Below are 16,754 nucleotides of genomic sequence, written 5' to 3'. Positions count from 1 at the left end.
AGGGTGATGGGGGCGTTTTTAAAGCAGTCACCTCTGTCGCCCACGAGTGAGAAAGGCAGGCCCGGGTGAGTAAGGGCGCTGTCCAGGAACGCTGCTGCCTGGGGACAGAAGGGGTCAACTGCTTCCTCAGTAAGGCACTAGGGAGACGCTTCACATAAAGGACAGATACGTTTTTTTAAAAAAACTTTATAAATGTGTCCCTGTACCTTTCAGGACAAACTCTAGGGATGTCTCTGCATGAATGACCTTTACAAAGAATCTTCAAGAGAGAGGCAGAGGTTAGGCTGAAGACCCCACAGAGAGGCAGGTTTTATTGTCAAGGGACCAGAACTTTCTGCCAGGCTGGTGAGCGGGTACTCAGACACCTCGGTCACACCTATTGGTCACCATGTTCTTAAAAGGTATATAATAGAAATAGTTCAAATGGTCAGAACTTCAAAACTCTTCTCAAGTTTTTCAAGCAATAAAAAAGGTTGTTTGAAACAATAGTTATTGCCTCTTTTCCTTTTCCTTTCTGTTCACCGGCTAGTCGGGATTCTGTCGAAAATGAAGAGACACTTCTGCGGGATGGGTAGGGCGGGGGGGGGGGGTGCTACTCTCTTGCCAGAGGTGTCACCCCATGGAATATGAGCCCGTCCTTGGTGGCAGGAAGGACTCTCATTTGCTCAACTCTCTCCCGGTCATCTCCATCTACACACACATGCCACCAGCGAGGGGTCCCACCAATATCTAAGCAGTAAAATCCTGGTAAACAAGAGTTGTGTCTGACAAAGACGCTTGTGAAAACAGATACACAAAGACACCAAAAACGATGGTTTCCACGGGGAAGGGAATGAAAATGCGAAAAGAGAGAAGGGGAAGAATTCTGCTTCTACATCCTAAAGCTTGAGTTTGTGTTGGTTTGACGGTTTTTCTCATTTTCACCCTTTCGCAGTGTCCTGGGAGAAACCTGGGCATACCGCTCTTTCCTCTCTGGTCTTCTGGCTATGGGCCTGTTACGTGAGAACCGATATAAAGACAGGGGTGAGGTCACGCAGCTAGTCCTTTGGGCCTTTCCTACATGCCAGCAGGCTGCACCCACCTCAGCTGGCGTGGTGTGGAGCCGGCTGAACTGCCGAAGCACCCTGCACATCTGAACCACCTAACTGCCTCTGGCAGGGCCCTGGTGATGCAGGCAGGGAGCACCTTGGTGAGCCCCTTCCTATGGGGACCTTCATGGTTCAAAAAAGAAGAGAAAAAAAAAAAACCAAAAAACAAAAACTAAGATTCCTTCAGTAACAGTTAATCTTCATTTCGGGAAGAGCAAAGCCCACCTTCCTGGAACTTGGGGCCTGGAGTTAACTTTTCCTATTTCATTTGCTATCCAAAGGCTGTCCTGGCCCAGAGGAGGGCTAAACACGTCTCCTTCAGGAGGGAATGTAGATCGAGGTAATAACCTATCACTAGATGAAAGCTTCTACTCTGCAGGAGGTCAGCCCTGGGGAGCCTCTCTCCAGCCCCAGCGTGGAACCCACGCTCTGCCTGAAGTTGACTGGGAAATTCCGACATTTCTCCCTTAAAAGTCTTGACACACGTGGATAGAAGTTTCCATCAAACAAGCACTGACATATTTATATTAAAAAATAGTGCAAAAGCTCAACATTTATATAAATAACTCTAAACCCCTGCTTTGTAGTTTTTTTTTTCTTTACAAGGTAATACACACTTTCTCAGTTGGCACTCAAAAATTGCCATTTTTTTTTCTCTTCTAGTTCAGAAAACAACTTTTTTTTGTAATAGGCCTCTTCTAATACAAAAATACTCCTGCCCTCGCACATACAGTTTCTCTTATTTTATATATATTTATATATATAATATTGCAGATCTTTAAACAAAGGTTTTGTGCAAATATGTCTTTAAAGTTAAGTGAAATCATCATAAACAAACAAAAGAAAGTAAGCATTCACGCACGCAGCTCAACTAGAAACAGAAAAGACTAGTGTAGAATATTTTTTTTCTCTTTTGCCTTCAAGACACAGCTCAACAAAGAAACGTGGGATTTTTTTTTTTTTGCCTTTTTTTTTTTTGCAAGCTTTCTTAGCTTGTGCATTCAGACCAGACAGAACACGTAAATATTTATACACAGAGAGGTGAGGGAGGGGGGGAGGAGGATGGTTACGCGTCGCATTTTCTGTGTCGCCCCGGCCTCCTCTCTTTTCTTTCAAGAAGTGCGGAGTGATTTGCGGCTTTACCTACTGCGGCCCCGGCCCGCCCTCGGGACTCCTAGAGGGGGTGTCCCTTCTGTTTATCCTTCTCTTTGCTCCAGGCCGCTGTGCTCTCCAGGGGGGCGATGTGTGCGGGGTGCAGCCGGGTGCCCTCCAGCAAGGAGGCCGGCCCGCTGCTCTGCTGGTGCTGGAAAGTGGAGGTGCCGGGGTAGTGACCGATGACCTCGCTGTAGGTGGGGGGCGGCCCCTCCATGCGCCCGCCGCCCCCGTAGCATGTGGCGCTGATGCCCGAGTTACTGCTGGGGGGGCAGGGGCCGCCCAGCATGGCACTTTCCATCAGGTCGCTGTCGAAGATGGTTCTGTTCGGGGGTGCGCGCACCGACTCCCGGTTCAGCTCCAGCTGCTGCTCGGGGTCCCGCAGCTGGAGCGTGCAGGGCCCCTGGTAGGGCGGGGGCTCCTCCCCGTCCGACAGCGAGATGGTGGGTGGTAGATCGATCTCGTGCTGCAGGTACGGGTAGGTGGGCTGGAAGCGGTGGAAGCGGTCCCGCTGGGCGAAGGCGGGCACAGCCAGGCGGTCGGTGGCCCGGGGTGGGGCATACACCTGTGGCTGGAGGGCAAGAGCCAAGTTAGGGTCAGGGCCCAGCGGGGGGGTGGGGGTGGGGGTGCTGGGGTGTTGGTGGGGGGTGCTGCTTATGACTCTGCTCTCTGGGGAGTGAGGGTGGGGGTAGGGAGCAGAGCCCGGAGTCCAGCGTCCGATGCCTGGAGAGCCCTGGAGTGTCACACAGCGGCGTCACACAGTGGCGTCACACGGTGGAGAGAGGGCCAGTCCAAGTCCTTCGGTGTCGCAGAGATTAAGGGCTGCTTGCTGGGGGTGGGGAGCGCACAATGTCCCTGCGGGGACCATTCCGGCTGCCCAGGAGGGTTCTTCAGAGAAGAGTAGGAGTGGGCCTCGAGCAGCCACTCTGCTAACAGGGGAGGTGCCTCCGGCCTGGGGAAGGGAAGCTACTGGGCAGAGGGGCGTCCACGACAGCGGCCTCGGGAGCAGGGGACGGAGGGAGTCCCCCTCCATCACTTGGGGGAGTGATAGGCAGCGCTAAGACTCACCTCTGGAATTCCATTGCCTGACACCGTGCTCTCTGAGGGCCAGAGGCATCCTTCCTGTATGGGTAGAAGGCCACAATCAAGATAATGAACATATCCATCAACTCAGAGTTTCCTTGGGGACTTGTTTTCTTGAGGATCCTCAGGTAAGGCGGTTATCACCTGCAGTCTTGGGGAGTTGGGGGCGGGGGGGGGCGGGGGGCTTCGCCTGGAAGATTGTAATTTCCTATGTGGCCGCTAGGGGGCTCTGTGAGTCTCAAAACCGTCCCATCAGGAAAGCAGTTACCCTACACAGACTCACTAGGGTCTAGTTTATTCCCGGCGTGTGGATACAGAGAGCAGATACATACGGTTACTGTTAATATGGTCATCCAGGGCCCTTTCGGTACTGATGTTAGGAATGCCTTGGTGCCAGGCACTGTGCTCAGCTCTTTAAAGCACTAACTCAGTTCTCCCGAAAAAACAGCATGTAGCTGAACAGCATCCACCCAGCTGGTAAGAGGCAGGGCTGGTATCCACACCTTTTCTGCTACTGCCAGACTCACTTGGACTCAAGCCGGCCCTAGCAGGCTCTGTGGCCCCGGGATGGGCCCCTGGCACAGCCCACATGGGCATCAGGAAAACATGAGGGCACACCCACCTGCTCCCCATTCAAGTTGGGAGCCCCGGAAAGGGGTGCAAGCAGCCAGGGTCAGCTTGGATCAACGTGAACTTGCCTAAAACCCCTCTGGGAGGCCCTCCGTCCAGGGTTCAAACCATCTCTGCCCACCCACTAGCCCAGGGAGTCTCCACTAGGGAGCTTAGGAATATACCAGTCAATGCTGGGAGGCCCCACTGCAGAGCCCAGAATCGCCGCCATCCTTGTCACCTGACTAACCCCAACTTGTGCACCTGGAGGTCACCTCCTCCTCCAGGGAGGCCTCCAAGGACCACCCACCCACCAGAGGCCCCTCCCCAGGCTCCCACAGCATCTCTGCTCCTGTGCCAGCCCAGCCCCACTGTAAGTAACCCGGCATCAGCTTGCTGCCCTGCACCTGCCCATGGGCTGAGTCTTAACTTACCCTGTTCCCTGACTCAGTGAATGGCCCCGACACCTTTCCAGGTCCCAGTGCCAGACCCACGTGCTGCTTCTGGCAGCTCCTTCTCTCGCCCCCTCCACTCCCCAACACTTCCTTCTCTTCCTAAAAGCCTCCCTGGAAAGCCTGTCCAGCCTGCTCATGGCTTCTCCATCTAGATCAGGGGTCCGAAAGCTGACTCCATCAAGGGCCAGGGGGTCTGTCATGCCACTAACACGGCTGCTGCCGGGTGAGCACAGCCACAGTAAGAGTCCAAGGGAATGAGCCAGGAGAACCTGATAGAGCAGGCAGCTGGCCCAGGTCTGTCTATACCCAGGTGGCCCCCAACCTGCCCTCAGCTGCAGACTTCGAGCTGCGATCTGTCACTGCAGCGGCTGGCATCTCTGTTGTCATCATCATGCAGTATTTTCTGGCTTCTCTGGTGCAGCGCCAGCTGGGACGTGCGGTCTCAGGGCACAGGGCTTACCTGAACATGAACCCCACCCTCTGACAGATGAGGAAATTAACTCCCAGGGGTCACCCTGAAAAGAGGCCACAGCAGGACAGCTATGGCAGGGGTGGTCTCTGCGCCAAGCAGACAATGGCTGTCTCTGGGTCTCTCCGGGAGGTCATGGGGCCCCAAGACTCTGCAGATGTGCCCTGTCTAGCAGGAGCCCCAGGGGAGCCGCTACACGTATTTCAGGTCTAACAAGCCTCTGCGTTTACCCAGCCGGGCATCCCCAGGGGCCCATGCAGGTGGCTGGTAGATGTCGAGGGGTACTTTCTTTTAGCCTCAGATGTTCAGGAACCAGAACCTGGATCCTGGCCTCCATCTGGGCACGAAGACCCAGTGCTGCCCACATGGCTGTCCCCTTTCCATGGTGACCAGGATCCCTCACATGGAAACCTCTGCCATCTTCCCAGCTCTCACCACTAACATCACCCTTCCTGTGACCCTGTGGGGGGGGTGGGCAGGAGAGATGCGAGCCCCTCCCATTTTACAGATGTGCACACTGAGGCTCAGAAGGGGTGAGATGTCCTGCCCTGGGGCATAGCTACCGGGCTGCAGTCTTCCCGTTTGTCCAAAGTACTCTCTTTTGCACCAGGATCTGAGAGGGGTAAAATAGGCCTCAAGCTGTCGCTTAGAAGCTGTGTGCTGGGGCTGCTGCTGCTAAGTCGCTTCAGTCGTGTCTGACTCTGTGCGACCTCATAGAGGGCAGCCCACCAGGCTGCCCCGTCTCTGGGATTCTCCAGGCAAGAACACTGGAGTGCGTTGCCACTTCCTTCTCCACAGAAGCTGTATAGCCTCAGGCAAATGTTCCCGCCTCTCTGAGCCCTGTTTCTCCTAAGATGGGCAGATCACCGAGTGCAGAGGTGGCAGTGCAGCTGCTGGCTCCGCCCCTTGGGCAACAGCACATGAACACACGGGTGAGCCTCAGATGCTTCTCAGCAGTGGCGCAGCGCCCTCCGGGCACACCGGGCCTCAGGGTTGGGGCGTCCCGTGTTCACAGTTGAGGGACCTGAGCGGACATGCTCCTTGCCTTGGCAGGCTGGCGATGTACACAAGCGGAGATGCCCGAACCCGCCAGCCCGATGTGGCCCAGTGAGACGTCCCTCAAAGCTGAGAGGCCACGGTGGCTGCCCCGGCCTGCTTCTGTCACTGCCCCCCCGATGCCCGGCCAACACAGGCTCAGGGACGTGCTCCCTGCAGAGCCCTGGGGCTGCCCTCTCTGTGATCCGCAGCCTGCCGGTCACACAGCCACTTCTGTCCAGGTTGTCACACTCCACCTCATAGGTGTGGAGGTGGAAACTGTTTAGCAATGGACTCTGCACCGCCTCCCGGTCCATCTGCTGAGGAACACCCACTGGTGGGCAGGGGCAGCCCAATGGCGCAGGCGAATGAGGGGGGATGTGGGTGCTGAGATCTGGGGGAGGGCGAGGTCCCTTCCTGCTGGGAGCCGCTCCGTCTGCCCCAATTGTGAGCACTCAACCCCAACACCACACGCACTTGATGGGGGTGTCCAGGCCCTTGGAAGCTCAGGCACTCACCGAGGACAAGGCGTCTTCCCTCCTCCTGCTCTGGCTGTGCCGGCTGATGAAGGAGCGAGCGGACAGCTTGTAGTGGCTCAGCAGACACGTGATCACCACCACCATCACCATGACCACCACCACGATGATGGTGATCTCAACGAACTCCAGCTCCGCTGCAAGACCAAGGGGACACGTGAGACATTGGGGTTCCCAGAGCAGGCAGGGGCTCGGTGCCAGCTTTCCTGAGCACCCATACACCCCAGCACAGAAACACACCCCAACATCCCTGTACACCCCCAGCACTCTGCCATACCCATACACAAACACAAACACAGATAACACACCCACGCACAGACATATTTATCACACACACAAGACGCACAGAGACACCACCCTCGACAGGACGGGAGGGTATGAGGGCCAACCCCACCTCCAGGAAGAGGCCTCAGAAAAACCACATTCCGGGAGGCTGCAAACACTGCAACTCTCATTTCTTTTTTTTCGGGTTGTTTTGTTTTTTTCCCCCAGAAAGCGGAAAAACCCTCAAGTGCTGGAAAAGGAAAGAGGTTATTTTGATCCTGCCAGAGTCGGGGCAGTTTCTGCTGACTCGAGCGGGTCTGTGTTGGGCCGATCGGCAGGTGGCCATGCGCAATGCCAGCAGAGCCCCCAGCAGTGGCAGGTGAGAGGCTGGGGGCCGGGGCAGTGACCTGGCTGCGGGGAGGCGGGGGGGGGGGGGGGGGGGGCGGGCACAGCCAGCCTCCTCTGGTCCAAGGCTGCCCACGGACAAGCCAGGAAATGTGTCTCCCCAGATCCCAGAGGGCAGGCAGGAAGACCCTCCCCCCACCCCGCCCCCTGGCACTGACAAGCAATTAGCCGAGGTCTCCCCAGGGGTACAGGTTCAAGCTCAGGGCCACTGACTCAGCGCTTCCTCTTCTCAGACAGACATACGGAAGCTGGAGGAGTGGGGGCGGGCGAAGGTGGGGCCTCGAAAGCAGGCAGTGAGGTGCACTGTGTCACCGTGTGCCATGTGCCACTCACCCGGGGCCTGGCCAGAGCCTGTGAGGGCAGCCCTTCCTGCCACCAGCCTCTGCTTCCAGCGGAGATCGACTTGTCCCGGGTGGACGTTCCTGCTGGTTCGGCAGGACCCCTCTGCACGCTGCCCGCCCACAGCCCTCTTTGGAGCCCTGGCCACCCCTTCTTCCTACCCAGGCTCTGCGGGACACCCACCTTCTCCCACCATGTTAAGCGTTTTTGCCCAGACGTGCCAAAGTCTGCGTGATGCTGTTAGTTGAGTGGGTCTGCCCCCGGGGGACACGTGGCAATGTCTGAGGACACTAGTGGCTCAGACTGGTGTCACTAGTGACACAACCGAAGGCACTCCCAGAATCTAGAGGGTGAGAGCCAAGGTACTGCTTAACAGCCTACAGTCCATAAGACCACAGGGACAAAGAATGTGCCAGGGCTGAGCGTCTCTGTGCAGGGCTGAGCCTATATATGGGTGCTTTCTCATCATCCTGCCTCACAGGTGAGGGGACCCAGGTTCAGGTCATGTGACAGACTGCCCGCTGCTGACTCCCTCATTGGATGTCCACTGCTGCACCCAGAATTCCATCTGGAGCCTGGGTCCTGGCTCCAGCCTGGGGGGTGGGGATGGGATTCACATCCTTATCTTGCCCTGGGAGGGACAGGAGGGACGATGAAGTAGCCAGGGATTTCAGTGAGTCCTTCCTGATGCCTGAGAAGGCTGGGCCCCGCCTGGCGGGAAATCGGACAAGCCTCAAACCCTCAGAGGGACTCGTTCCCTTTCCCGCCAGGAGGGTGCGGGGCCTGAGCTGGCAAAGGCCAGGATGTTGGCCTGGAACCCAGTGGCTGTGGCCACGCCTCCTGCCTCCCCAGACAGGCTGGTCTGGGGCCTGTGCGCTAGGGCCTGGGATAAAGCTGCCCATTCAGGGGACACACAGGCTGGCTTTGTGCAACACCCACGCCCCCTCCTCAGAGGGGCCTGCAACCCCTCCCCCAACACCGTGCACTCTTCACCCCGGCCTGGACTTGGGGGTAGGCACCCTTGCCCTCCTCCGCCCGTCTCCAGGGGCCCTGCCCACGCCTGGCCTGAAGCAAGGGAGGTGTCTGTGTCTCTGTCTCCGTCCCAGGCCTCGCGGCCTGCAGGCTCCTGGCCAGGCCGCTGCCCTCCTCTAGGTAACATCCAGTGGGGAGGCAACAGGGCTGGAGGTGTCCTATTGGGTCAACAGATGAGGCCCCACGGGCCGAGTGGGCGTGAACAAAGCCCACAGCTCTCCCGACCCCCAAAGGGCGGGAGGACCTGATTTCTGGGGTGCAGTGTCAGAGTGAGAGAATCACCCCCAGAAAAGAGCCCAGGGTGCTGAAGGCACTAACATGACCGCACTGGTTCCTGGGCCACAACCCCACACAAATCCACGTGGGGGACGACGGGGCGAAATTCTCAGGGGACCACGAAGTGCTTCCAGGCTCTATTTTGGAAGCCAGAGGCCTGGGGTCGTGGCCAGAAGGGAAAGGAGACGCCTAAGGGTTGCAGAGTCCCTGAGGCAGCTCCGGGGCTGGCACAGCACTCCATGGGGACGCCCAGGCTGGCTCTGTGACCCTCACTCACTCTGAGTCCATCCCAGTTTCCCCAAGTGGAAGGGAGAGGCTGTGTGGGGGCCCACATGGCCAGCACTTAGGGAACACTCCCTCAATGAGGCTCCCCAGCATACCAGCCAAAGCAAACAAAGACAGTCCAAACCCATATGTCTGAAGAGAGAGGGTCAAGCAGGACCCAGCTGTATATTCCAGGGTGTGCACAGACACGAGGTCTTCCTAGGTGGTGTTAGTGGTAAAGACTCCACCTGCCCATGCAGGAGACGTAAGTGATGGGTTGCAGGAAGATCCCCTGGAGGAAGGCATGGCAACACACTCCAGTATTCTTGCCTGGAGAATCCCATGGACAGAGGAGCCTGGCAGGCTACAGTCAATGGGGTCACGCAGAGTCGGACACAACTGAGCGACTGAGCATGTGGAAAGACATGGAGACACGGAAACAGGGGGACTGAGGGGGTCAGGAGAGGCCCCCCCAACCAACAGGTGATTCATCCCAACCCGTAAGGCAAAAATAAGCCTAGGCTGGGTGTCTTGACCTTGGCCATGGGGTGAGGGGGCTCTGGTCCCCTGGATAGCACAGTGAACTTTCACACTCAGGGTGCTCCTTCCTGGAGACTCTGCCTTCAGGGGACATGAACTCACCTCTTTGGGACATGCATCAGAAAGCATCTGCTGGAATACGGGGCAAATGGGGGGCCTGAGGGCATTAGCATCCACAGTCCTGTCCCCACCCAAGCAACAAACAGAGCTGTGGGTGGCCACCCTCTTAACACAGGCTGTGCTGTCCACTTGCCCCAAGCTCCACCGGGGCCCTAGTTCTGCTTGACCTCATCTGCCTGGCCTCTCTGGATCTTCATACTCAGCTCCTCACTCCTGCTCCCACTGCAGGCATCACTAATCGAGCAAGAGCTCCTCCTCATCAGGTCAACAGGGTGCTCCAGACAGTCACTGCTAGCTGAAACCCCAGCAGGCCAGACAGCCCCCAAGCAGGCTGGGTCAGTGCAGCCCCAACTCCCCATCTCTCCAGAACCTAGGAACAGCTGGTGAAGCTGCCTGGCCTTTAACGCCGGCAGCATATTCAAAGAGTTTTAAAAGCAACGAGAGGCCAAAGTCTGCAGGATGGGTGGCTTCTAGACTTCCAGCCAAGAGAGGAGCCCCCAAGATGCAGAGCCACACCGATCCTGCCTCAGCGTCCTCAGTCTCATGGGCTTCCCTTTACCTGGACGTGGGACCAGGTGCCTAGCACACTGGCGGAAGGGATAGGTCCAACCGCTGCCCTCCACTCAGTTCAACTCTCCTGTGACCACAGGGCTCACAGCAAAGCCTGGTCACAAACAAAGGGGAATCAGAGCAGGAGGGGGTGGCGGGCTGGTCCCCAGCCCAAACTCCCTGTTGTCATAGCAACCACTCACTGGGACTACAGTCAGGATGCTAACATGTACAACATGTGCACCGCCCTGCGCTGAGCCCACCTCCCCCAGGTCTACGAGAGCCATCACCATTCTATTGTCTAGACCAGCCAACCAAGGCACAGACAGTTCCTCCAGATCAAAGGGCAGGGCCAGTCCCAAATCCAGAGCCTCCTTGAAGGAATGAGAGGGGAAAGGGCCTTTATCTCCTGCTAAATGCTCCCAGCTTTCCTGAAGTATCTGTCAGTTCCCCCGCCTACACGGGAACACCTCAGAATATGCCTAGCCCTCCATCTGCCAGCTGCTGGCCGTGTGATCCTGGGCATATGCACCCCTGAGAGCTCCAGGAAAGATGAAGAAGTACATGTCAAGGGCTCAGAACAGGGCGGGAGACAGTGGGTGGTTCGCAGTCACCACCATCACAACCCCATGCCTTTGGGACAGCAGGCACCCTTCATCCAGGCTGATGCCCTGGAAACACTGAGCATGCTTTCATGGGCCTCTGTCCCAGGGTCAGTCAGAAAAGGTCACCCAGGGTGGTGGCTGGACTTACGGGCACCAGTCCCTGCTTAGAGGACCTGCGCAGAGAACAGGAGTCTTTGGGGAAGAAACATCACACTTCCCTCATTCTGATCTGGGTGTCAGGTCCGCTTACCATGGGGCAGCGGTCCTGTCATTTTTCTTGGTAATTTTCCCCTTGGGGTGGGTGACGGATGCAGCAGGTTCTCGGGGGGTGGCCAAGCCCATCTTCCACATGCAAAGTAAGGTCACTCTTATTTAATTGAGCGTCTTCTTTCCTCATGGAATAACTTCAAATTAATAGCTCCGTCCACCTCACTGGAGCAGCCTGACTCTGCTTTTGTGTCTCCTCCTCTAGGGACGGATGCAGTCACTTTGAGGTGTGCATACGGGCGTCTCTGGTCCTTTCCCAGCTCGCCTCACACTAATGAGGGGTAGTGTCTGGGAGCCCCCTCAGGGCCAGGTGTGGCCCGAATCTCTTTGGGTATCATCTTATTGAATCCTCAGCTGCATTCTGTGAAATAGACACTAATATGACCCCTGCCGCCAACTTTACAGATGAGGAAACTGAGGCTGCAAGAAGGGAGATGACTGGCCAGTTCAAGACCCCAAACCCCCAAGCCTGTGCTTTCAGGGATGGGTTAGGCCGACAGCCCCACACCCAATGGTCCTGGGTACCATGGTCCCAGAATGTCAGGAACAGTGTTGGTTCAAGTCAGGCACTCGCGTGGAATGGGACTGTTTGCCAGGGTAGATCAAGACTGCCTAGAGCATCACTTGCCATGTGGTCCATGAAGCCAGTATCTTGACCAGTGGTTCCCACCTCCCCACCAGCACAGAGGAAAGTCACAGGATGGTTGTTAGAAAGGCCTTGTGCCATGCATTTGGGGGAGCTCTGGGCACCTCCCACAAAACTGCATAAAGACACAGCTGCCTTCTCCTCTGTCTCTATCTGAGTGCCAAGCACCTGCCCAGGACAGGACATCCCTCCCCACTTAGTTCCCACAAACCGAGGGGCAGTGTCGGTCCCGTCAGGCCAGGAGTCAGAGAGCAGTCCTGACCCCATGGCTTCCTTCCCTGCAGCTGGGGGAGCCAGGATGAGGTCTCAGAATGCTTATTTTAAAATAAAATTAAACTGAATAAAAATTCATGTGAGGCTTTAAAAGGAACCCAAATCTACCAAAATATAGTTATCAAACTCTCAATCAGACTTTCGATATAGGAAGAACATACAGGATCACACAAGCGACCTGGGATACTATCACATTAAATGCGACCCAGCAGGTTTCCATGGATAGGAAGTCTGTGGTTTCTACTGGCGACCGGATTGCCAAGTAGCTGCTGATGCCCTGTGGTTTGGTACCCATGTTCCTGTTAGGGGTGGTTAAGGTGAAGATGCAATTCTTTTGCAACCAAGTTTATGGCCCCCTGTTCTGAGTGAAAGAGCCAGACCTAAACCAAACGCAGGAGCCTCAGTTCAAACCCCTGTCCGGCTGCTTCCTGGCTGTAAATGGGGAGAGGGCTGGTGCAAAATTTGCCATGCAACGTGTGGGCACAACCATCACTGGGTTTTCAGTTAATCATCGGAGAAGCAGCCGGATACTGGAGATCTTTTCTCTTTCCTTGGCTGGAGAGCTGGGCCAGAGTCCACCCAGCTCCTGCCAGCCCACAGGAGGTTTCCAGACCAGACGACCCCCCCACCTACCGCCCCCCGCCCTGTGTCTGCTCCGGGCGGAGGGGCAGCCGGCGTGCTCCCTGGTTAACAAGCAGTCCGTGCAGGCGGCCCTGTCTGGCCTCCTGGCCGCACACTGAGGAATTAGGAATTGGCACTGTCTGAAATTTATGAAAATCTAATCTCGTTAGGCCTGCCTGGATGAGACTGGCCGGGGCAGGCCTCATTGTCATTCTGAGGAGCCCCAGCCAGCCTGGGGTTCCTGCCACTTCATTTACTGCCCCTCCCCCACCATCGCATTTGAATAAGAACCCAGCTCCTTTCCCCCCCCTGGAATTTCAAATAAAATTGAGCCAGACGTCAAAGGAATAACTTTCTGATCACTCCTGGTGCCATTTCAAACACCCCTGACGGCACATTGATTTCTTAGGGTAAGACCGTTTGTAAGTAAAAGAACGGATCTTTCTCTTAAGGTTCGGGAGGTGGGCAGAAATCTAGGCCAGTTTTCTCATTTTTAAAGACAGACTGTATGCTTACCCAGCCCCTACTCTGTGCCAAGCATGCAGCTGGGCGCCAGGCGCCTGATAGCAGAGCACATAACCATGAGATACTGTCCACGACGCTGTCCAGTGTTGGGTGCAGGGAGGCGAGGGAAAGCCTTGCACTGGGGCCCAGGGCTCCCCGCATTGCTGCTCATGGCAGAGTTCGGAGCACTGATTCAGAACACGAAGTATGCCCCCAAGATTCCTGGGTTCGAATCCCAACTTTGCCACTTTAACTGTGACCTCAGGCACATTACTTAGTGTCCTCATCTGGGGGAGAAAACACGGAGGGCTGACCCAGTTCCCATCCCATGTGGCTGTGGTGAGAACTGTACCGGTCAGTTTGCAGCCACAGACTCAGGTTGGCAGCGCCTCTACAAGAACACCCGAGAAGCCTCATTATGTGGAATCCAGAACCCAAGGCCCTGGGCCACACCTATCCTCTGCCCCACACAGACCTGAGCTGGGTGGTGGAATCACAGTGGCTGGAGAAGGCCCAGCAAGGCGGTCCCTCTGCCAGCACCGTAGCTGACAGACGGTGCAAGCTGGGAGCATCTCTGAAAAGCAAAGTAACAATCTCTCAAAACTTTCAAGTGAGAACTCCTGACCAGACAAATCACCTCCTGGGTATTTATCTCCACACGCAGGTTTCCTGGGATTCTCTGCCTTTAGCTCTCTGTTCTAGTGAGGATTTTGTTCTGTGCTCTGTGAAAAAAAAGTGGAAGTGTGAGTCGCTCAGTCATGTCCGACTCTTTGCGACCCCATGGACTGTTGCCCACCAGGCTCCTCTGTCCATGAGATTCTCCAGGCAAGAGTACTGGAGTGGGTTGCCATTCCCTTCCCCAGAGGATCTTCCCGACCAGGGATAGAACGAGCATCTCCTGCATTGCAGGCAGATTCTTCACCGTCTGAGCCACCAGGCAGGGAAGCCCCTGTGCTCTAAGAGGACCAAACACAGCCCACTCCAGGGCCTTTGAATGAGACCCTCCTTCTGTCTGGAATGATCTTACCCACGAGCCTGTGCTTGCTACCCCCTCACCTCCTTCCTGATCTCCATTCCAGTGTCACATACACACAAAGCATGCTGAGCATCCTGTCTGCATCAGTGTCTGCCCTGGTCCCTGGGACCCATGTCCCAAGCCTGCTTCACGGTTCTCTGTAGCTCTCATCAGGGGCTTGCGCCTCTCCCTCCCAGAACGCCAGTGTCCATCGCTCATTCTCTGTGTCCCCAGCACATTCCCCAGGGCAGGCACACAAGAAATGCATGGCATAAAGGATTACAGTGTTCTCAAGTATAAAGAAGAGCACAGGAAGGCCCGCTGCAGGTGAAAAGGCAAAATCCTTGGGAACCACTTAAATGTCCCCCCCGCCCAAGGGGCTGACACAACCTAGGAAGCCACTGCTAGCAGATTTGTGTACAATGATAAATTATGCACTGATTTGTGCTTCTTCCTGAGCAAGAGAAGCTATCCAATGAGACGGGACCATCCTTGTTTAAAAAAGCACAGACGTGTATTTTAAAATAAAAGTGATTCGGGTGATGCATACGAACTTCTGTGAGTGACTACATGCATCCACATGGCCCAAGGGCCAGGCATGGGGGTGCCCGAGAGGGGATGGCTCCTTCCTTGTAATACACACTCCTGCACACTCACCCTTGAGCACGTGCAATTACATTCACAGGAAAAGAGACAAAGCATCTGCTGGTCTCCAAACCAGGTGGCTGATCCCTGGAATGGGGGTTCCCAGAGGTCTCCTGGCAAAGACGCTGTCATCTTGGGTCTAGCAGCACTTCTTGGGGGCTGGGGGGAGGTTGGGTCAAGCCCCTCAGCCTGGGATAGAGGGCAGTGGAGCCCTGGCTTTGGGTGCCTCTGATGGGCCCTGGGAGTTTAAGTGCTGAGCTGGGGTTGCTCTTCATGGGGCAGGCGAGGGCCTGACCACCCCTCCATGGTGCCCTGGCTGAGGAGCCCAAGGTGATACCCAGGTGCCAGGTGGTCGTCTAGTCCCCTCACCTGGAGAGGGGAGACACGTGTGGCTGAACCCAAAGCTGCCCTGTGAGACTGTGTCTCCCTACTCTCTCCAACACCGGCTGAACTGACGGCCACTCTGGGGATGAAAGTGTTGTACTGTAGACAGAGCAAATGGGACAACAGAAGATGGGCCACACTGACACCACTCCTTCAGTCCACCTGAGCCACCTCCAGCCTTTCCTCGCCTGGCTGACTCCTTCCCTCCCTTCCCTCTTCCCCCGCTGGACTGCGCCTGTGTGCACAAGTATGCATGAACACACACACATTTTTCTGCTGGGCTTCCCCCTGATCCCTCCCTGAGCTCCCCAGCATGCGGGCATCACTCTCTCAACTCTTGTCTACCCTACTCTGCTCAGGAGCATCTCAGGATGGGAGCACCAGATCTCAGCTCTGCAGCCTGTCCAGCGGAGCCCAACAGAAGGCTCCACACTGGTCTGTCCCAGCGTCAATGGAAGCACTCGGAAGCCCAGGGGACCATACAGTCAAGGTGCACTAATTAGCCAACAAATACAGAGCCAGGTTTAAAGGACGTGAACGATAAATCATCAGTCCCACATACCCTTCTGTGCTGTGCATCTCCTTTAACTAGTAAGACACCTAGTCCTGCATGTAGGCGAACTGCCTTCTTGAACCCAAGTGGCAACGTGTGCAGCGCTTCACTCATTTTGGGGCTTCAGCCCACACATCCCGAGGTCACCTTGCAGGAGGTCACCTGAGAGAGGGCTGCAGCTGGGTGATGGGTGAGCCCTGAGTCTCAAAGTGTGTGTGTGGGAATGGGGAGGTAAAATCAACTCCAGGGCGAGCAGAGGGCCTGTGTAATCATTTTAGAGCCTCGTGATTAAACGCTCCTTCAATAAGGAAAGACAAAGCCGTGCCTTTTATCTTTCTTGCTATTACCCAAATGGAAAGAACTAATGGGATTTTTTTTCCTATTGTCACCAACATCGAACATCTTTAAACACCCACTGTCAGCAAAATATCAATCACCGTTTCAGAGTTATTGGCAGAACGGAGTGAATTTGCGGCGAGAGAGAGCAGTTTCTGTCAATGGACACGGAGGTGCAATGGAAAGTTATTTAAAATAAATCAAATGTGCTTTGTTAATTGAGGAGAGGAGGCGTGGGTGAGTGAGCTGTCTGCGGTGGCAGCGTCGATGACCGTAATCAGCTTGGAGGGCGTCGTGGCAGGACCTATCAAAATCTAAAAGGCATGCTACCTCTCCAGCTTGCAATTTTAACTTCCAAGATTGTATCCAACAGAAAAATCCGCAGAAGGACCTGAGAGCATACACGTATAAGGACACTTCTGCAGGGTTTTTTGTGACTGTGAACAACCAGAGACCGTCTAAATTCCACTAACCTAACCGTCGTATATATGTATCTCACTGTCTTGCCGTTATATGACCCCAAAATCCCATTCCTGGGCATGTATCCAGAGAAAGCCATAATTCAAAAGGATGCATGCACCCCAATGTTCACTGCAGCACTGTTTACAACAGCCAGGACAGAGAAACGTGTCCACATACAGAGAAATAGATAAAGAAGACATGATACACACGTACCATGGAATATTACT

At 55.5% G+C, this 16,754-nt stretch overlaps 1 protein-coding gene across 6 annotated transcripts in view; it reads right to left on the bottom strand.

Annotated features, from left to right (window-relative positions):
- Nucleotides 1-1,877: 1,877 nt before the first annotated feature.
- PMEPA1 (prostate transmembrane protein, androgen induced 1) overlaps nucleotides 1,878-16,754 on the bottom strand; it is a 54,954-nt gene continuing 40,077 nt past the window's right edge. For 3 of the 6 annotated variants that reach the window (XM_069546819.1, XM_069546816.1, XM_069546817.1), the window contains exons 2-4: nucleotides 6,410-6,564; nucleotides 3,309-3,362; nucleotides 1,878-2,811 (exon numbers count right to left, since the gene is read on the bottom strand). In XM_069546819.1, coding sequence (XP_069402920.1) covers nucleotides 2,263-2,811; nucleotides 3,309-3,362; nucleotides 6,410-6,520 — 714 coding nt within the window. In that variant the 5' untranslated portion in view covers nucleotides 6,521-6,564 and the 3' untranslated portion in view covers nucleotides 1,878-2,262. Of the gene's footprint in view, nucleotides 2,812-3,308; nucleotides 3,363-6,409; nucleotides 6,565-6,735; nucleotides 6,942-7,254; nucleotides 7,323-16,754 lie in introns of those variants that run through there. The other 3 variants (XM_069546818.1, XM_069546821.2, XM_069546820.1) reach the window with 3 other exon arrangements.

This window comes from Ovis canadensis, chromosome 13, assembly GCF_042477335.2.
Source record: "Ovis canadensis isolate MfBH-ARS-UI-01 breed Bighorn chromosome 13, ARS-UI_OviCan_v2, whole genome shotgun sequence".
Lineage (NCBI taxonomy): Eukaryota > Metazoa > Chordata > Mammalia > Artiodactyla > Bovidae > Ovis > Ovis canadensis.
Note: the sequence above shows the minus strand (reverse complement) of the source record. Positions and strands in the feature narration are given on the sequence as shown.